Source organism: Pollicipes pollicipes, unplaced genomic scaffold (genome assembly GCF_011947565.3).
Source record: "Pollicipes pollicipes isolate AB1234 unplaced genomic scaffold, Ppol_2.1 Scaffold_3447;HRSCAF=4054_pilon_pilon_pilon, whole genome shotgun sequence".
Lineage (NCBI taxonomy): Eukaryota > Metazoa > Arthropoda > Thecostraca > Pollicipedomorpha > Pollicipedidae > Pollicipes > Pollicipes pollicipes.
In genome coordinates this window covers 26,251,954-26,272,577 of record NW_023596297.1, presented here as the reverse complement: position 1 = coordinate 26,272,577, position 20,624 = coordinate 26,251,954, and the positions used below count along the sequence as shown (strand labels likewise).

Below are 20,624 nucleotides of genomic sequence, written 5' to 3'. Positions count from 1 at the left end.
TCTCGGATAGAACATGCTTGACGTTCGACGGTTTTTGGCACGATGACTTCCACCTGGCTGTCAATGATCAACTACATCAACGTCAAAGTAAGCTTCTCCCTACCCATATTAGTGTTTTTTGTGGGTTAAGTTCGCACACTTCAGCCGAGTGCAACACACCAAATTTGAATCAAATCCGCCGACCTCTCCTTTACAATTTTGGCACTTGTTTGTTTTACAGTAAATTCCAAAGCCAGCATGGTTGAATTCTGTCTAGCGAAAACATTGGTCACCGTAATTGCCACAAGAGACTTTCAGAGGCAAGATTTCTATGTCCATAACCACCTTATACCGGCCTGGTCATACCCACACCCACCCGCCTCATATGAAATGAAGGCCTTAGCCCCCCCCCCCCCCCCCCCCCCCCCCCATAAACCGCCCGTTTGTCATTCTCCGAAGCATTGTATGGAATGTCCATTCATGCGTAAAGAAGCATTTAATGTAAGATGTAAGATTTAATGCAAGATAAGACTGTAAGATGCGCATTTTATTACTTGTGGTGCGCCAAGACTTCAGAGCGCGAAGCTAATGGTTCAGGACAAGAAGATAAGTCAGCACCAAGCAACATCCACCAACAACCAAACTAAGCTTGCAGTTCTCCAAATATAGTACGGGCAGACAGGTAGCTGAAACTGACCGGTGAGAGGTCACATCTTCCCAGAAATATATATAATGTTTCAGTTGCCGATGCACTTGCTTATGTCCATGCGTCCGTCTTATATGTGTATTATGTTTATCACGTGCAAAAAAGAGAGTTGAGTTTGGCAGCGCGGTTGGCTTTGGCGCATGCCCGCCATGGAAACAACATGAACATGCCATGGAAACAACATGAACATGCCATGGAAACAACATGAACATGCCATGGAAACAACATGAACATGCCATGAAAACAACATGAACATACTTTACTGAACTGTAGCTTTTCAAAGGCACTAGGATAGCAACTACGGATGCAACATCCCAGTTTACCTGTCTTCTTTTGCTCCACGGCAGGTAAGTGGCCCGACGATTCTACTCATGAGCGTGACTCATTTGAAGATGGGTCCTAGTTCAGGGGGATCCTCTGAGACCACAAATCTCAAACTGATCGAGGCTGTGAAAGCGTAAGCGTCGATCTTGAAAAACAGGCGTTGCAAGATCAGAGGAATCACGACTGAGGTTCGCGCACCATGTGGTATGACTTGGATTGTTATTCATGATCTTCACATGAATAAGATGTCTGCCATGCGGGTGCCACGATACATGAGCCAACAAGATCGGTATCAGGGGTTAAATTGGGGAAGTAGCTTCTCGCTGCGTACGGTGCTGATCCTGCGGACTTCTTTTCACGTTTGGTGACAGGGATGATACATGGCTCACCACTGGGTTCCCGAGCCCAAGTGTAAGGGTGTGCGGCGAAAGCACAAGGGGTTTCTCACTCCTAAGAAGTTTCGGACCCAGGCCTCTGCAGTCATAGTGCAGAACATCATTGCAGAACATGTATGTGCAGAACATCATTGACAACTGCGGCTTTGAAGGGCTGCATCGTCCGGCCTGTAATCTTAACCTTGGCCTCAAGTGACTCTTACCTCTCCGGCGTTTGAAATCGCACCCCTGTGAAAGGAGGTGCACTGATGATGATTGTATGCGCACCTGCGGGTGATGGCTGATATACATACCAAGGGAATTCTTCCTCAGGCGCATCGAGATCATCAGGGAGAAATAGAAGAGGTCCACTGCTTTAAGAAGAAAGAGCATCGATGAGTGTAACAGCTTCCTAAGATCTACAAGCGTTATTGATGCCTCGTCATTCGAATTTTACCATCGATCATGTATTCCTTTGTTTTTAAATACATGGTATTTTCCCTCGTTTTTGCAACTTAGTATGTTGCTCGTGATCGGTTTTACAATAATAGCCATTCATTGGGCCATAACCTAATCATTTGTTTACACTGGCGATTGACCCACGCAAGTGGTCTCAGGCCATATACCGTAACATCATCTGCCTACATCATCCTTTTACTAAATGCGTTGTACTTTTCAGCAACTGTCACCACTGCATACAGGACATGTTCTCGTCTCCCACCCCCATTTGGTCACAATGGCGGTTCTTTTAGAGAAGAAGGGTCCAAAATAGCTGATGGCTGCTTGTTTAAAAGTCTAGCACGCAGATTGTATATGGCAGGTTTGTAAACGATAGGCAGCGTTTTATAGATTGCGGCTTCTTGATGCGTTGCAAAATGTAAATGATTTACGTTAACAATTAGATCTCAAGCATGACTTGGATTGTGATAAGCAAGTCATCTGAAGTCTGTACCGTAATGTTGATACGCTTAATCAGTGGTGCAACCATATCTCTGAGAGTGATAGGAGGCAAATCAAGATTGTGATCTTAACTGAAATGTGGGGGGTTAAACCTGGAAATGACATGAAAATTACAATTTTGAATGATAAAATGTAAAAATGAAATATGCAAACAAAACAAGACACGGTAATACCACATTTTGGGGAATTGTAGAGATGTTACACTGCCCTCCTCCGCAGATTGTCAGACAGCAAACAATGCTTATTCCTACATTTTAAGTTGCAATACACTGAGAACGATAATGATAAAATGCTGCCTAAATTAAAACAGCCCTTAGAACTGTCCACTTAAATACTTGTTTTATTTATCATCATCACTGGTTTAGATTTTGTTGAAATCCAACACTTTCTCCCACACGCACTGATAACTTGCGTGCAGGGACTATGTTCAGCAACCGGGGATCAAAATCTCTCTCTCTCTCTCTCTCTCTCTCTCTCTCTCTCTCTCTCTCTCTCTCTCTCTCTCTCTCTCTCTCTCTCTCTCTCTCTCTCTCTCTCTCTCTCACTCTCATCGTTCATGGGATGCATACATACAGAGCCATAAATTTCGATACACATCATAAGCGAAATCGCTGAAGCGAGGAACCGATCATAGACGCCGAACGGCTTGTGTGGAATGGACATAAGCAAGGTGCGAAATTTAACTTGACGCTTATCTTTTTTAGATTGCTATGCAGCCGAATTCAAATTTGGAATGGACCATTCATACTGTGACGGATTGGACATGGCTGGATTCAGCAACTCTGGAAAATTGGGAGTTCTAGTGAAGAGCATAGTCGCCAATCAGTATACCAGGGGTACTGGTCAAATATTTTAAACATGCAGGAATTGCTTTATCGTGACAACGTTTTCCTTAGAAGATGTTGAGATTTAGTGAATTTACGCTGAGATGTATTTCTACTTCGGAGAGACATTTAGGCATTAATTATATTCAGTTGATAGTATATTCTTCATGAGTGTGAACGTAAATTTAGTTTTCTCATTGCAGCTAAAGTTTGCTTCGTTACGCCGTTAAACCAGTAGTCTCTTGTCACTGAAGACCAAAGATTTTTATCGTAAGAATTCCCATCTCGTAGCGGTAAAAAACCAAGAGCTTGAGGTCGGTCTTGTTTGCATGTTTTCTTTTTTTTTGTTAAAAAAATGTTGAAAATTTTGTTGAAAAATATCTTGCAGCGGGATTAAATTTTGAACTCGCGGACAGAATTGGACCGGACCCTGAGCATGCATTCTGCAAAGAATACCTCCGCTTTTGGCCTAACCGCCTGAGAAGTGGCCAGCCGCCCGTGCGAGGTTGACGAATTGAACCAGGCAAACCATCCGGTGTGGCAGCGGAAAACATCAAGAGGACAAGATCGCGATGAAGTAAGTTTACGTCATGATTCAACAATCCAATGAATTTTTCTAAGCCTTCAGCTCAAATGGCGCTCACAGAGGCACTCTGAGCAAATGATCTTCTCCGACGCAAACGACTCCAAAGCAAACGATGTTAGTTGTGTAGACGAGGTGCTGTTCCAGTGGTACCTCTGCATGCCGGCCATGCGTTGAGCAACACCGATCGGCTCGCGGAAGCTGGTTAATTTATTGCTGCGTGATAGTTCAGCCGTTACTCAGTGATCCGATTTGGGCCAGTAGGACCTCAGTCATCTCCCGGCTCATGTCAAAGTACAGCTGGCGCCGTTGCGGGTCAGCAGCACAGAGCTCTTGGACGGCGTTACACATATTCACTGCAGGATCTGTGTTGATGGAGCATCTCCGACACCCACATCCGATGTCGTCTGGCTGGGGACCTCTCTTCCTCGATCAGAAGCCTCGTTTGGGCTATGGTGACGTCGATCTGCATGATAACTTGAGCTTTATATTTCCGATGGTTGATGCCACGAGAATGTGTCTTGTTTATGTTCGTTGTTTCTGTTTGTGACCTTGCATGCTGCTCTGTATGCAGTACAAGAATACAACTGCAAATAAATAGTAATAAGCATTATTACTGTCCATTATTTATAAGACGTATCCATTTTAGTTCTATAAAGTTCCTGGATAGTCTTGTTTGCGCGCATAAAAGGACGGTGTTCTAAGATTCGGTGCGCGGATGCCGTCATTCGGTCGTTCCTCGACGCACCAACTTTTACTGGTGGGCGGCCACCTTTTACCATTGTCACGTTGAGAAGATAGCGGTGATTCGTTCAGTAAATTGTTGATCGTTGAGCACACTTTTAAAAGGTTTGGTGTATTTGGATCACCCCAACATTTTAACGACATCTTGTCATAATAATAAATAATTGTGGATTGCTCCACACAAACAGGCAGCTACATGAAGAATTGCATGACGTAACATGTGACTGAGATGGGCTAAGACGTACAAGTAACAAACATACAAATGAATCGTTTTTGCTTGAGACGTGCTCGCAAACACGCCAACAGGCAGTGTTTGCATGGGACATGGACATAAACATGAGAAAGGGTGGAAAGGGCTAGTACGGGACATGGACAGCAAACATACCACATTTTAATGTATCGAACATGACTTGAGCTCGGGCTGAAGAAAACACAGACGACGACAACGAATATGGACGACATTAGACATCACGTGAAACGGCGCTCGGACACAAACAGTTGGACATCATGGACATAACACGAGTAACAGAGGACAACGTAGCATACAGGACATTACAAATATTGTGATACAACGACAGCATGTACAAACGCATCACATGGATACCATGGACAAACATTTAAACAGATACCCGGTACATGAGAGATCACAGATAAACAACAGCGAAATACATGACACCGGGACGAGGACAACAACACTCTGGGAGGGACTAAGACAAGACAGACAAAGTTTGATATCAACGAGGCATATTTGGTGCTACAGCTGCGGTGTAGTTCGGTATCTGGAGATGTGTTTTGTATTTGCAGAATCACTGACAGCAGTGATAGGTATAAAGCCGTTAGTTAGCCTCGGCAGTGTAGGATGTCGACATCAGCACCACGCATAATCAGCAGACATTTTAACGGCGACTGGAAACGAACGATCGGGGTACATAAAAGTTATAACAACAGCCTGCGCCTTCATGAGTGTGCACTGCGGACGAAGAAGATTTCCTCACCAGCCAGTGCGGAGAGAAACCGACGAGTTGCAGAGGCAAGAGGGGCATCAACAAGTAACAAAGCCCTCTGAAAAGGAAGAAGCCCGTCCGACGACGTGCTCCCAATCGGCCAGCCCTGGAATTGAGCTCTGCAGCACCCTCAGTTCTCACCCCACGCCACTCAAGAGTGCAGACCACATGACGGTGATTCAGATGAGCATGATGAGCCCTCGCCGAATGCGATGGATCGGTGTCCCTCTTGGAACCTGCCTTCGCGTGCTGCCAGTCTCCACGCAGTTCCCTAGGGCCATCCAGATCGAGTGAGTCCCCCCAGATCAAGCGAGGCCTCTCAGATTGTGAGAGGCCGCCTGAGGCCAACAGAGGCCATTCCGGCCCAAGCAAGGTCCCCTCAGACAGAGGGAGGAGTCCCTTTGGGCCGACACCGCCGACAGGTAAGCCTACGACGCCGACGTGGGCGGCTCGCACTTGAACATCTTCCTGCACTGGTTCTTGTCGTAACCGCCAGTGGCAGCCTTCTTCAGCACGCGGGCGTTGTTCTGCATCATCTCGGGCAGGTAATGCTCCGCCAGACTGGGGAGGACAGAAGGCGTGAGCAGCCCGAGGCGGTGAGGTCGTAAGTCAGGCACGGGGCAGGTCGTCAGACTGTGGACACCCCAATTCTGCAATTCTCCTGAGAGTCAGAGCGCAAATGTCGAGCTGAAAATCGTGATCATGTTTCATAACTTTGGAGGGTAAGGGCTGAATTGGCTTTGTAAAACGATAAAGCCAGGAAAAAGTGAGAACTGCTGGGAGGCCAGATGAAACAACATAGGTAAATTTAGGGTTTTGCAGGTAAATTATTGTGTTACAAATGGCAGCAAACCGCATGAAAAGGGCAATCTCAAAGCAAATGCGCAAAAATGAGAGACAAGGTAGTGTGAGGAGCACCGAAGCCAACCCAGTTGTTTCCACCCAGCCAACAAGTCAGGAGACGTCCAACTAGCGGGGTTATGACGCTTCTTCTTTGGCTTCCAATAAGAAACGACAGTTTCCGTAAGAGACTGACAGAACAGGCTTAAGTTCTGAAACGCAAAACAGGCAATATTATACCAGAGAGCTTGGGGATATTATGGCACACTACGTGTGTGCGGCTTGAACATGCACAGATCGAATCAGGAGATGTCGAATTTCGAGCAGGCGTTTGCTGTCGTCAGATCAGACGAGATCATCAATGCTAGTCTAAAGGCGTGGGCTTTTCAGTGGGCTTGGACTGCCACATGGCTAGCAGCGATTTTCACATTGGTTATGATGGAGACGGCCACAGCTGGTGAACACCTTTACATTCAGACACACGGCTGTCTTGCTTGCAGATTGGTCACGCCATATCAGGCCAGAGCGGTTATGATGGTTTCAATACCGAAATTCGGCCTTCCCTTCTCAGGCTGCTTTGGACCCCGCTGACCCACATCACCTGTTCGCGCACGCGCGCAGCGGTCCGAGAACGGACTTCACGCCCGGGGCGTGCGGAGCGGCGGTGCAGCACGAGCTTGCATTCTAATGACTTTCAATCAGGTCATGCAACGCGGCCGGGACGCTTTCCACCAGTGGCGCCTGAGGCGCCGGCGCGCGGCGGCACCGTGGCCGGCCTCTCTCCCCTCTCTCCCCCGGATGTGGAGGGCTGAGAGGCCGGCCGTGTCCCACTGACACCGGCCGGAACCACCGATCCAGGGCGCCCGCCGGACCAGAGGCCGGTCACCGGTCACCAGCCGGACCAGAAGCCGGTCACCGGTCACCAGCCAGACCAGAAGCCGGTCACCGGTCACCAGCCAGACCAGAAGCCGGTCACCGGTCACCAACCAAACCAGAGGCCGGTCACCGGTCACCAGCCAGACCAGAGGCCGGTCACCGGTCACCAGCCAGACCAGAGGACGGTCACCGGTCACCAGCCAGACCAGAGGCCGGTCACCTGCCAGCGTTCCCAGACAGGACGCCCCGTGGTTGGGATTTTGGTCTTCGTCGATATGGACCCCACGGTGTCCCTGAGCGGCCCTCAGAGATAAAAATCCGAATAGTGGGCCTAATGCAGTTAGTTGCATTAAGACTCACAATGGTTACAAGGTAATCATACCTGGGAGTTTTTTTTAAAGAAAATGTGATACTTGAGGACTTTGCGCAGCACTTAGTTTGGATTGACCTTAATGACACAGACAAAATGGAAACAACTGGGTTTACTGTTGTTTTTTCAGCGACACCTAAGTCCGACAAATGAATTTGCTACTGCTGAAGCAAAAGGCTGTCGACAATCCATAAAGCCTGATATCAAACTAAGACCAGCCAAAAAAAAACTCACATCCGTTAAGTCAGTAGTAGATGTCCTACCCTACTTTTTCTGGATGCGTCTGTGGCTAACTGTACCCGGCGGCAATGGAGCATGGCACATCCACATACAATGGCCGAACCAAGCAGAGCCGACAGTTTGCGTGCTGTGGTCGAGTCTCACCTCAAGAGCATGTCCTTGCCGGCGAAGTTGTAGGAGCGGGCGTACAGGCCCAGCTCACACATGGTGCGCGGCACGCAGTCCTCCGACTCCAGAACGTCCACGTAGGTGTAGAACACGCGCTCCACCTCGCTCTTCCACTCGTTAAGCTTGTCGAGGCGGGCGTTGTCGCCGGTGCGGCCGGTGCCGTTGGTGTTGGTGAAGAACATGGCGGCGATGGCGCCGAAGAGCAGGAGGATAGCCCCCGAGCACGAGCAGCTGGCAGCAGGATGGAGCCGAGGATGCCGAACAGGCCGGGCTTGCCGCCGCCCGACTCGTGGTACACCGGATACTTGTGCTCCTGCACCGGATAGTAGTAGTAGTAGAGGTTGCCGGAGGAGCCGCCATACGAGGGATCTGCGTACGAGGTGCTCGGTGCGCTGTACGAGGCGCTGGCCACGCTGTGGCCCCCACTGTGGCCAGACCCGCTGCCGCCGATTGAGGCATACGAGCTGCCGCCGGAGCCGTGGCCGCCGCCGTGACCGCCTGAGCTGAAGCTGGCGCTGTGGCCGCCGCCGTGACTGGAGCCGTGGACTGGAGCCGTGGCTGGAGCCGTGGCTGGAGCCGTGGCCGCCGCCGTGGCTGCCGTGGCTGGAGCTGTCTCGTGCCTGCGCCCGCAGCGCGGCGGTCGTCTCTCCTGGCTTGTCGACAGCCAGGGCCGAGGCCAGCGCGGCCATACAGAGCGACAGCAGCAGCCGCCTCATCCTGTCGGCAGAGACCAGAGCGTCAGGCGACTGCAGGCAGTGCCGCGCACAACGCTACGCTGAGTGATATGTTTTATGGGACAGCTTTTTAACATATGTAAGACAAAAGCTGTCACAAAATCCCTGCAAACGTTGCGTGAGCTGGCTAATCCAGCCTCACGCGTTGTAAGGTTGTGTAATTCCCCGTATGGCAAAGACAAAATACCACACTGGCCTGCTCTTATCACAAACGCTGTTCTTAATTCACAGATCACAGATAAATGGTACTCGTAACTTCCCGTGTACCCAAAGCGCGTGAAAATCTACGGACGACCACCATGAGGTTCAATTCGAGAAACTCTGTGGGCGGGTCTGTTGATAGGGGAATCAGGGACGCACGGTAGGCCTGGACAGAACATCGCAATTAGTATTGCAAATATACATTTTTCGCCCCTTGAAACTGAATAGCTTGCGTTCCTTTATTGGCGTATGTTTTATTAGGACGTTAAACGATTCAATTTAATGCCAAACTAGAACTGAATCATTCCGAAGTACCATTTGTTGCAAAAATATTGCGATTTTCTGGTTTTTGTGTCGATTACTGTAAGACAGAAAAGGTATGGATTTCTTAGCAGCAGTAAAAATATACTTGCATCGAAATATTTGAACAACAATATTCTTTATGCCGTTGTTGGTGGATGTAAAACTAGTCCACGCAAATTCACACATAAATGCAGTTTTCAGGGATGACTAGGTGTTCTATGCCTTCCGATTGTTTTTACGAAACTTCATCAACGGAATAAGTACATCGGAAAAGGTCAGTTTCGTGACGGACGTTCTGGCCCTGGGACTTGGGCTGCGGTGTTCGGCGCAATCATTCTGGCGCACGGGGCGTGCCCGCTCATTGCCATCCGGTACAAACAACCGCGCGCTACTTAAGTATCTCACTCCGGCGACCACAGCCAACTCGTCTATCGCTCACGACTTAGGACTTGGCTCGGCGTGCGCCGCCGGTCCTCAGTTCTCGGGCGCCACTCGAAGTTCCGTCGGTCACCACTGCACCACTGTCCTCTGCACCGCACCGCACCACTGTCTGGTCGCCGGCACCGCGCGGCTCCCGGCCCACGGTCAGGTCAGGCCAGATCGGGTCAGGACAGCCGACGGCCGCCGTGTGGCGGCGGTCTTCCAAGATGTGGCGGCCTGCCGACGACTCTAGGTATCGGCTGACCATGCCGAGTCCGACTCGCCAGAGGTCGACTCGCCGCGAAAACGCGCGCTGCCGTCGTCGGAACTCACCTAGCTACTTGTGCAGACGAGTGGTGGAACACGAATGTACGGCTGCTTGCAATGGTGCAGAATTTATACGCCAATATAGCGGGAGGTGGAGAGAGCGCGATCGTGGCGCCCTGCCCGTGCGGGGGGCGGAGCCTGCACGCGTGGCGTTGCGCTTGCACCAATGCACGTGCGCAACGCGAAGCGGAGCGTCGGCCGCGTTAAGGTCGGTTTGCATGCAGGCCGCACGGTCCGACCGACCGTAACGGTACCGCAGGTCGGCCGTCTGGCGCGCTGACACACAGCCGGGGGAGCAGCGGCCGCGCCGACTGACCGCCGGCCCCAGCCGCCGCCACCGCCTCGCCGGACGACAGCGGGAGCGGGGAGGACGTTGTCTCGTCTTCCACGACGATGCGTATCTGGCCTCTGGTGACTACATGGAAATGCGTTTATTGATTTGGTTAGTTTTATTAACATAGCTGTTTTCGAACCAGTTCTGGCTTGAAAAGAATGCCTCCAACTTTCACAGATATGAATACCTGTGGACGAAATAGAAATAGACCCGCTTGTTAAGCCAGTTTTAGCTCACAAAGCATGCTTCCACACATGCTCAAACGCCACTAGGCGGACCGGTGGCCATTACCCACAGTACCGGCTGGCTGGTGATCGGTAGGGCCCATCAGATCGAGCCCAATAGGTGGACAGGGCCCACCGAATCGAGACCGACAGGTGGTCAGGGTCCATAAGATCGAGCCCAACAGGTGGTCAGGGCGCATCGGATGAAGTCGGCCAGTTAGTCGGGACAAATCGGATCGAGACCCAGAGTCCATCGGATGGAACCCGCCAAGTGGACAGGGCCCACAGAATCGAGCCCGACAGGTGTTCAGGGTCCATAATGTCGAGCCCAACAGGTGGTCGGGGCCCACCGAATCGAGCCCGACAGGTGGTCAGGGTCCATAATGTCGAGCCCAACAGGTGGTCGGGGCCCACCGAATCGAGCCCGACAGGTGGTCAGGGTCCATAATGTCGAGCCCGACAGGTGGTCAGGGTCCATAAGATCGAGCCCAGCAGGTGGTCAGGGCCCATCGGATCGAGTCCCACAGGTGGTCGAAGCCCATCAGGTCTAGACCTACAGGTGGTCAGGGCCCAATGAATCAAGAGCTCAAGACCCACTGCCCGGTATACACACAGGCTGACTGACTTGTGGACAGTCGGTGCAGCCAGTCCTGACTGTCTGTCAGTCAGACAGCCAGTCAGACACTTAGGCATATTGGAAGTCAAGGAGTAAGGCAGGTAGGCAGTCGGGCAATCAGATAATGTATAGTCAGGCAGTTAGCCTTGATCTGATCAGCTAACTGTTTGAGTTGCTCTTGACGGGCAACACATGTCTCCTGCTTACGAGCAGTTTTGCTCACGTTGAAAATTTCGTGCCAGAAAACTGGAATACACCCAATCATCTTCATATGACATCCATATATGCCATGTACTTGTCATCAGTCTTAAAGCGGCCTCAATGCAAAAGGAAAAAATTGTGATAGCAGTAACATGTCGATTACCAGCGTTAATACCTAAATAGAGTTAAGGCAGCCTCTAAGACCATCTTAATCTTTACATGTAGACCACAGGATGTACAAATGCATTGGTAACGTTGAAGCGGGGTACGCTACACGCACAACAAACCACAACAGGAAACGTGAGCAGCAGAAGCAAGCTGCGCGATGCCTGTTGTTCACGCAACACCGCACAACATGGAGTGATAATCATGATGCTGAGTGGCATTATGGGGCGTGTCAGTTACCTAGGCCATTTTGCGCTCTCGCCACGTGTTACTCGCACAGTGAGTTTATGGTGCTGTTGAGGAGAGTACACCGCGTGAAGTCGTACAGTAGTTAAAAACAGCGGAACATCACGTAGGCCAATCTCTGGATATTCACCTATCAGTGAGGTCAGAGCTACTTCGCGTCCAAGGAAATGTTGCATCTCGGCAACCAGAAGTGTACATTCAACCCATGTATGCCTGACATTGAGAGTCTCGCCGCACCTACCACAAGACGGGCCTCTGTTGCACTGCTCATTCGGAATAAGCGCGTGCTGAAAGTGTTGCCAATGCGTAGGCGAGTCACAAGTGGCTCTTCTTTCCTGGATTTGTGAAGTGGTGGCAATGTATCTAGGACCTACCGATGTCCTAGCCTAGGTTCAATCGACTTAAGGTCGTTCTCGCTGCTCTCCTGATCACACCTTGTCAGCGTTTCGGAAGTCACGTGGTTTGACTGACCCATGCTGGTCACTCGGAGGACCTGACCCGACCCGTTAGGCGGCAGCAGAGTGACTCCCTCTGCAGCCTGGTCAGCCGACTCGTTTCCGGACAGACTGACGAGGCTGAGTATCCAAACCAGCATTATCTGCTGGCCCCTCAGTCACAGGCTGGCAAGCTCGCTTGCGACCAGCAGCGCCAGACACGTGCCTGACGTCAGTGCATTCTGGATGCATGATACCGTGCTGAGCGAGTCAGTGTATGCTGTGCACGACGGAGCGCCATGTCGTAAAATACAGTCTGGGCAATTCAGGGTGTCGAGAAGCTCGACAGTAAGAACGAAGGCCAATGGCGCTAACCCAATCCGTGCAGACCGTAGCGGCGACACGAATACGGATCCGGTAATCCAGCTACGTCCTGAATCCATCCGTGTAGCAACGCGCGGACCGTTTGTTCGTCCAACGCTTGATCTTTTGATATTTCCGTCTCATCTCAGCAGTGCGCGTCGATCCCTCGGAAAACCTGGCGAGCGACGTGTCACACGTGGCAGGTAAGGCTAACCACGACTCTGCAAATGGATGAGGGCTTGGCTGTGTTTAGGGCGCGTCTGCTCCAGCGTCGTGAAACCATTTACTTGTACGCACACATAGCAGCCGTGTCTTTCCAGCCCTTTCGTAAGAAAATAATATCATCAGATCTGCGGAGAAGATCATGCTGTGTGCTGGGTGTGTGCGAAACTGGTATATTCTTATCGCGTAACGCATGGCTAAATGGCTAAAGAGCGGCGCCTTAGTTCCACTGGCGTTTCCTCGGCGTCTGCCAGCAAGCTTGCCGTGGGTGACGTGCGGAAAATGCCAGTGGTGATGCGAGTCCCGTGGTGGCTGCTGTCGAGTATCTCCTTACTGGATTTGTCTGCCGAGCCGTGAACTGTGCATGTATAGGCGAGTTTGGATTTAATCAGAGAACGATACAGCATGGTCATAGCTTTGCGATCTCCCCCATACGCCATACACGAAACCGCCTTCTGGACGTCTAGGGCTTAAACGCACCAAGTACGTAAATGGTTAAAATGATCTACGTAGGCCGGACGACGATCAGAAGCCAATCTTTCAAACGCAAAGCTGTCAACCAACGAGATACTGCTGCCATATAGGTCAACCTGTCGGGTAATGCGATATTACATCCTGTTGCAGAAGTCCTCACACACCGTCTTTGCCATTGATGTGTAAAACCATTGAGGAAACTCTATTAGATCATTTTATCCACACGGAGCTGGACCTGATGCTCTGCCGATGCCGTGGCGGGTGCCATAGCAAAAATGTCAAAATCGTCCACAAACAACGAACGCTCTACGTGCGCAAGTAACAGTACGGTTAGAATGGCAGTTGGCTGAGAAAAAAAACAGCCCATGTGCCCACTCACGGCGCTTTGGTGGAATTTCGAGAGAATGCTGTGGCGCCAGGTGGTGTCTAAGGCGGCTTAAAGGTCAGATGATTATGCTAAGACATGATGTTTTAGTCCGAAAGACTTCTGAACTGTGATGTTTAAAACGGGCAGATGGTCCACAGCACATCGTTTTCCCGAAAATCACATTGCAAGCTAGTCAGCGGACCTTCAGTATTCAGAAACCACATCAGTCTTGTACTAATCATCTCCCAAGAGAAGCGTGTGACGAGTGTTGGGGTGCACATGGAGAGGTCGATGGTTGAGGTGTTGCCGGATGGTAGTGTTATGTGCATCCGACCACCTGTGCTCAGCACGCATAAACTGCCTCTGTGCAGGATGTCTTCTATGCGTTGCCGTCTTCTGTTGGTGCGATCCCCACCACATATCCCGTCACGTGCATTAAAATCAACAACCACAAGGTGGGGCGTCAGTGCCTCATCAAGCAATACCTGCATCATCAGGATGTCAAGCATCTTTGTTGGTTGTAAAAATGCAAGCAGAGTAAAGTTAGGTGATAGGTAAGGCACGCGATTAAGTAACATGGTAAGGCGGTAGGCAGTGAGGCTTATCTGTCGGCAGTAGGTGAGGTAGGTAAGAATACATACTCATTGGCAGCAAGCCAGATCTATTCTAACCGCTACCGCCTTGAGCATACGGTTGCACGGGTGCGCTCGTGCAAGGGACTTCATGTTGCGCTGGGACGGCGACACCGCCATGGGCTCATTCCGCTCGAGACATGCTACAGCACTAAATGAAATGCAGAGCATTCGGCGCGAGCTTGCCTTCTGAAGTCATGCATCCGCCAGCATCATAAGCCGTAAAATCCGCCGCGTGTTGGTGACATCGGCGAGAAACCTCTCAAATTTCATCGCAAAAGGAAGCTCGTGCCATGAGGCTGCCATCGTATTGTTATAAGCTCACATCAGTGGCCAGATCAGCGGGTCGAAAATCATTCATTTCTAAAATTAAGAGGGGAGAGATAGGAGATAGGCGACTCGGCTCCTATACGTCAGTTCAAGGGCTGGACGTTACGACGTACGGTCTCAGCGGATTCCAGCTGGACTCTGGGACGGGACCTGGGACTTCCCTGCTCCGTGGACGACACAGGTCATGATGGGGCCCGCTTCGCGCCACGGCCGGCAGGGGACGATGCTTGCAGCTTCCGGTGGCGGTGTTGGGGCTGGCCTATCGCCCCCATTATGGATGACGGTGTCGCTGGCTGGTGGTTTGATGGATGGAATGGGGAGGGCCAGCCGCGCTGCGCGACCCACCGCCCCGAGATCTAGCGTCTCAGGCCGACTGCTTGAGCTGGGGTGGCTTGCCACTTACGGGCGCCGTTACGGGACGGCGACGGTCGCCAAGCGCAGACTCTCCGGCACGCCGCGAGCTGCCGGCACTCCGCGCGACAACCCCAGGGGAGCTCCCGCCCCAACCAGAACCTCCTCAGCAGCCTGTGCTTGCCCGGAGAGCACAGCAACGGCAAGAGACATTCGGCCGCAGCCAGACTCAACACCGTTGCCAGCTGCCCACAGATCAGAAGTGGGCGCGAGCTGGCACCCGGCTTCGGATGAGCCGTCGTTCATCACCCGACACGGCCCAGGAGCTGCCTCTCGCCCAGGGAATAAGGCAGCGGCTAGGGCTGCCCGTCCACTACCACGTCGTCCCACGGGAGCAGTCGCTCTCACATGAGAGACTGGAGGTCGAACTCTTTCTGGATGGAAGCTAGACCCATCGCATTGCCTTTCTGCAAAACGGATAAACTCACCTACAGCTAACTTACTCAGGACGTCGACCTGGCTAAATGCATAATAAGTGTGAGATTTAAGGACTTTGGTGCCCACGGTGTAAGCCCTCTCTGGGGTGTCTGAATACAAATCACTCGGGCCCTCCGGAGAGACATGTGACGCGTTACATTCATTGTGACTTTTTTAGCTATTGTGAGGAGCAACAAGAAGACACCTCGAGCCAACCCGAACAGTTTGGGCCCTGGCGTTCCTCTGCTACGCAGTCCTCTGCAGCACCGCCCGAGGGTGAGCAACGCCAGCAGACGGCGCGACCTCGACATTGATCTCTGGTTGATCCGAACTTCTGGCACGAGAAACATCGAAGGGACTCGGTTTATATGGAAGAATCGAGACACGCTGTCTGATGTCTCTCACCATGACTTTTCAGACATGCCTGGCATATCAAACGTGGTGGCGACGCTAAATTTTTGCCTTTTGGTTCCGCCCCGTCTAAGAACGATCCACTCCGCTTGTACTAAGCCCTCTTTGGCTTCTCCTCGTTCAGCTTGGCGCCAGTTCCAGTGCTCTGCAGAACGTGACTCCCTTCCCCTTGTTCTGGATGTGGTGGGGTGTCACGGTTGTGAGTGTCTTAATTTCGTCTTCTTGTACATAGCAACAAGACTCGATATGGTTTTTCCTATGTCACTCTCCTTGTCGTACTCTACGAGTTAAGATCCATCGCGTTGACGAGTGGCGTTTTTTGGCTCACCGGTCATCGAGAGAAGTCCGTGGAGGGGGCGACGGAACGGATTCAAGTCCGAGAGTCTCTGGCCCTCCTACTCGCTTCTTACGGCGAGAAAATTAGACGTGGCTTGATTCTTGTAGCTCAGGTCGAAGGCCCAGCAACTGATGAATGAACCGGACATTGATCCCCTACGAGGGGGGCAAGTTGTGGTTAAGTTTGTGTTGTGGTATTCCATAGGTCTTTGTTTTCGGCTCATCGCGCCGGCTCACCTCCCGCCTGATCGGAGGTCAGATTTCAAGGACAGCCGGGACATCCCCTCACCTCATTGTGCAGGATACCTTTATCACTTCTTGTGGATTCAACGGGGCACGGCAAGCCAAAGTAAAAATAAGTAACAAAAAGTGTAACATAAGAAGCTAGGGCCAATGATCTGCAGTTCGGTACCCTGACGAAGTCAGAGTCCTTGCGGGAAGCAGGTTTAGTCTGGCTCCTCCCTTTTGGCCGGAAGGAGGGAGGGAGGCTTTACAAGCCTCCTCAGCCCTCTCAGGATCACTGGAGCATTCGATCCGACACCAAGGAAGAATGGGCCTCACAGGGGTACAATATAGAACACAGTTGCCCTTCATATTGGTTAGATTTAACGTCTGGCGATACTTAGTCGTCTCTGAGAGGTTGATTGTTTTGGCCCTAATGGTAGTCTCTAGACTCAGTTAACAATCTTGTGCCAGCTCATTTATTTTGGGTTCCGCCTCATCTTAAAGTCCAACCAAGCCCTAATAAACATCTTCGAAAGCGTATCTTCGACCCTTTGACCTGACCGTGAAACCTCGATCGCAATCAAACGACCGCTTGTCTGTTTTGGGTTCTTTTAAGTCTTGACGACAGTTGATCGCTGCGAGGTCATTACCCAATTCGAGGGCCTTTAACTATATCCATGACATTGGCTGTCTGGGATGCATGGTCATGTCGGTAATCTTTATTTGCGTTCTACAAAAGTCACGTGATCGTAAAGGAGACAAGTAAATGCTAACCTTCATTTCTTGTATGTAATTTCATGAGGATACTTAATGCATCTGACGTGTAAATATGATTTCATAGGACCCTACTGGAGCTCTTTTACACCTTGAGACACTCGGGGTATACACGTGGCTCTGCCCCCCCCCCCCCCCGACCTGAATGTAAGCGAGCAGCTTGCCCCTGCCTGTTCTACTATGACTGATATACCTAGCGGTTGATATGCAGTGGTAAAGCCAGTATGCCCCAAGAGTCGCATTTTGGGGCGCTTTCAAACGTTAAAAAGTGCGTCGAAAATACATTTTTTCGGCTTTTATTTTGGATTTTTCCGTTGTAATAATATTCAGAATGGTCCTGTTTTGTTTAACACCCGCCTAGGTGGCTGGTTCAGTGCCTTTTGCCTGGGTGGTGGCTCAATTTCACCCCACCCTGAAATTTAGGAATCTAAGAAACTCAAGAGACATCAAATACACAGGGTAGGTTAGTCTAAATGGGAATTCACTTGTATCAAAATTTGAGGCTCTTAGGCCATGATTTTCCAATGGGCCTTCATGCAACTACCTTGAACATATATGCTTGTACTAAGCGAAAGGTCACTGTGTTTCTTTAACGTCAGTGCTCCTTTTGACCTAAACAAAATCGTGATGACCAAAGTCCTGCATTTTGATTTTGTGTTTGAATATGTGTCAAAGCTTGCGTTAGGCAATACGCTCCCAAACATACTATATGTTAACCTGGGTCTTTTTAGGTTAGTGACCTATTCAGGCTTTAAAGAAGCCCGTGGAAGGTGTCTATTATGATCCCTACTATCAATAATCTCCAAATGGGCGCCAGGAGCCACCTCATACAGCAATCTCTCGAATGAAAAAGGTGCTTGGCTTAGACCTTTGTCCGAACTTCATGTCTAACTTTTGGTCAATGTTAGTTGTTGTCATCATAAAATAAATTTTGTCATTGCATACGAAAATCTTAAAGTGATGTATGGCTTCGTCTAACACTCTGTTGTTCCATTACATTGGGCGATTCCCTAAAAGTTGCATTCGCTGACAGCCACGGCCTGCCTTGACCTGCCACAGGTCAGTGACCTTTCAAGGTACATCTAATTGTTTACCAAAAAATAAATTGCTTACAGCTACGCAAAGGTTGTCGCGGCTACGCCGTGCCGTCCGAAAATCATTTTGAAAATAACCCTCAGGGAAGAGGAGAGGCAAATTGACCTTCCACCCGAGCGCGTGTTAAGACCTTTGCATGTTTTAGTAAACCAGTTATGCGTGGTCCGGCGTGACAATAGTTGGCGTTGTTTACCTAACACACCATTGCCCATCCCTGCACTTGTCACGTGACATCAGCTGAAGTGCTTTCTAAATCAACAACAAATGGTGGTGAAAGCGTATGACATCGGTGAGGTGTCCAAAACCAAGGTTGTGCATATCTAAAAATGAGCTGCTTCATTTAAGCAAAGTGAAACAAAAATGTGGGATGATTTCAAATGGTCCAAATGAAAGCATGGAAATAGAATACCAAACAATGGTACAAATGCTGTACAAAATGGATATCAATAAGGAGAGTAGATTTTGAATCAGTCATCAATATCAGTGACCACGACATGCATTTATGGTAAAGGAATGGTTAAATGTCACTGTTTTATTCGTGATACAATGTCACATAATCTACTTAAAGTAAGCGCCTAGTTTTTGTGGGAAAGAAGTGAGTGTTAAGCAAGCAGTTGAGTCGCTATCAGTGGTGTATATCGAGTGCACCCGTGTTGGAAATGTGGCAAAGGCTCAGCGTCCAATGCCTTCAACAGATGATAACCTGACGCACCGACCTCTTAATTAGTGTGGGATGGCGAAAAAGACGCTTTTCGCCAGCGATCCGGAAACCATGGGTGGCCTGTTGCACTGGTGCAAAGCATGATCCCACAATAAGGGGCAAGGGTGGTTTTGACGCATTTACAGAGTGAACAGGCATGGTAAGTGCGGAATTTTTCCCCTGAGAAAAAGCTCCAACATTGCTGACATTTCCCACTGAACATAAGTCTGCACAGGAGGTCTCGTCGCCCCAGTGACGGCCAACGCAAGCAGACGCCAGCTGACTGGTCGGTCAGCTGGCGCGCCTGAGCCGGCTGCCCGCCGGCGCCGGGTGTCGCGGCTGATGTGGTCTGCCGGCCCGTTAGGCGGGGGCGCGCCTCCCAGTCCCGGCGGAAGCCCTGCTGCTCCTGGGCCCCGCTCTCCGGCAGTGGTCACGGCCGACACGGCTGCGCAACGGTCACGCAGCCGCGCCGGTCGCTCGGTTCAGCTGAAATGAGCTTCAGGCGGAGCCATCGGAGAGATGGGACATAGGACTGGAGGACGCTCGCTGACAGAGCCTCCTGTTGGGGCTGCCAGGGAGCACATCGGGATTTGTACGCATCGAAGTTTGCTCTTCCCTCGCCACGTGGCGAGATAGGCTGCACTGGTGCAAATGAAGGATAGGGAAAAGGATAGGAAGTGAGCTATGTACGTAACATCAAAGGTTAGGAAATGAGCCGTTGTCTCGTTTCCTATCCTTTACGAATGCTCGGGGCCCAAACCAAATGACAATTTTTGACAAGCCCACCAACCTTTCGCGTCATTTTCGGTAATCCAAAATATGTGCAGCGACGGTGCGGGACGGTGCGAATGTTAATGCGGAAACAAATGATTGAGCATGGAAAGGTCCCGGGCTGCTTGACGTCCCACTGACCTGCGCGGTCTTATGGTGGTAGAGGTAAGTCCAGGTGTTTACATAATCCGTGTCGTAAATGCATGGTATTGACCGATATATAGGTCAGGAGAACCAGGACAAGGTAGAACAAGAGACAGTAAGAGCACCTTGCATGCGTGTTAAAAGGATGTGCGTGAAGCTCATAGCTGTTAACGGGTCATAAGAGGCAATTAAAATGGCACGGTCGTTGCGCTTTCTTCTCTAAAAAATATCTAAATTTCACAAAACACGTTTTCTTTTTAATCAAACATCAGTGTACGCGTTCCTGTTTGCCTGTTCCATACATGTGTCTCTGGTAGCCGCTGAGGAAATTTTGAACACAAGATCATCGTTGTCACGGTCGTGTGTCACTAGTTAGCCGGAAAGCTGCGGCTTGCTCTGCTCACAAGGCAGCTATGTAACCTGACCCGAACCTCCGATTGAACACAACCTCACATAGACAAAAAAATCCCTTCCACCCCGTGTCCTCACGTCACCAGTAAGTGTTGAATGCAAATGGAAAATGAACAAAATGAAAAGACAGCCAAATAGAAACATCACTCTCGACCACATTACTTTTAAGCCAGTGACACCCAGCCAGCCATCCCAACCATCCCAGCGATTCAATATAATTTTCAATTAGCCGTTCTCTGAGAGACTAGGTTCGGTTGTAGGGATGACGCTCGAAAGCATGTAGGGATGACGCAATCGCTTGTCTGTTACATACTGCTCAGGCTGCTGCCATCTATTGCATGGTC

The 20,624-nt window shown here is 50.4% G+C and overlaps 1 protein-coding gene across 1 annotated transcript; it reads right to left on the bottom strand.

Moving 5' to 3' along the window:
• Positions 1 to 5,913: 5,913 nt before the first annotated feature.
• On the bottom strand, positions 5,914 to 8,194 carry LOC119092046 (uncharacterized). Its single transcript, XM_037215007.1, has 2 exons — positions 7,969 to 8,194; positions 5,914 to 6,059 (listed from the first exon to the last, which is right to left on the bottom strand). The coding sequence occupies exons 1-2, from the start codon at positions 8,172 to 8,174 to the stop codon at positions 5,927 to 5,929; spliced, it is 339 nt and encodes a 112-aa protein (XP_037070902.1). The 5' UTR covers positions 8,175 to 8,194; the 3' UTR covers positions 5,914 to 5,926.
• Between the last annotated feature and the right edge of the window lie 12,430 nt (positions 8,195 to 20,624).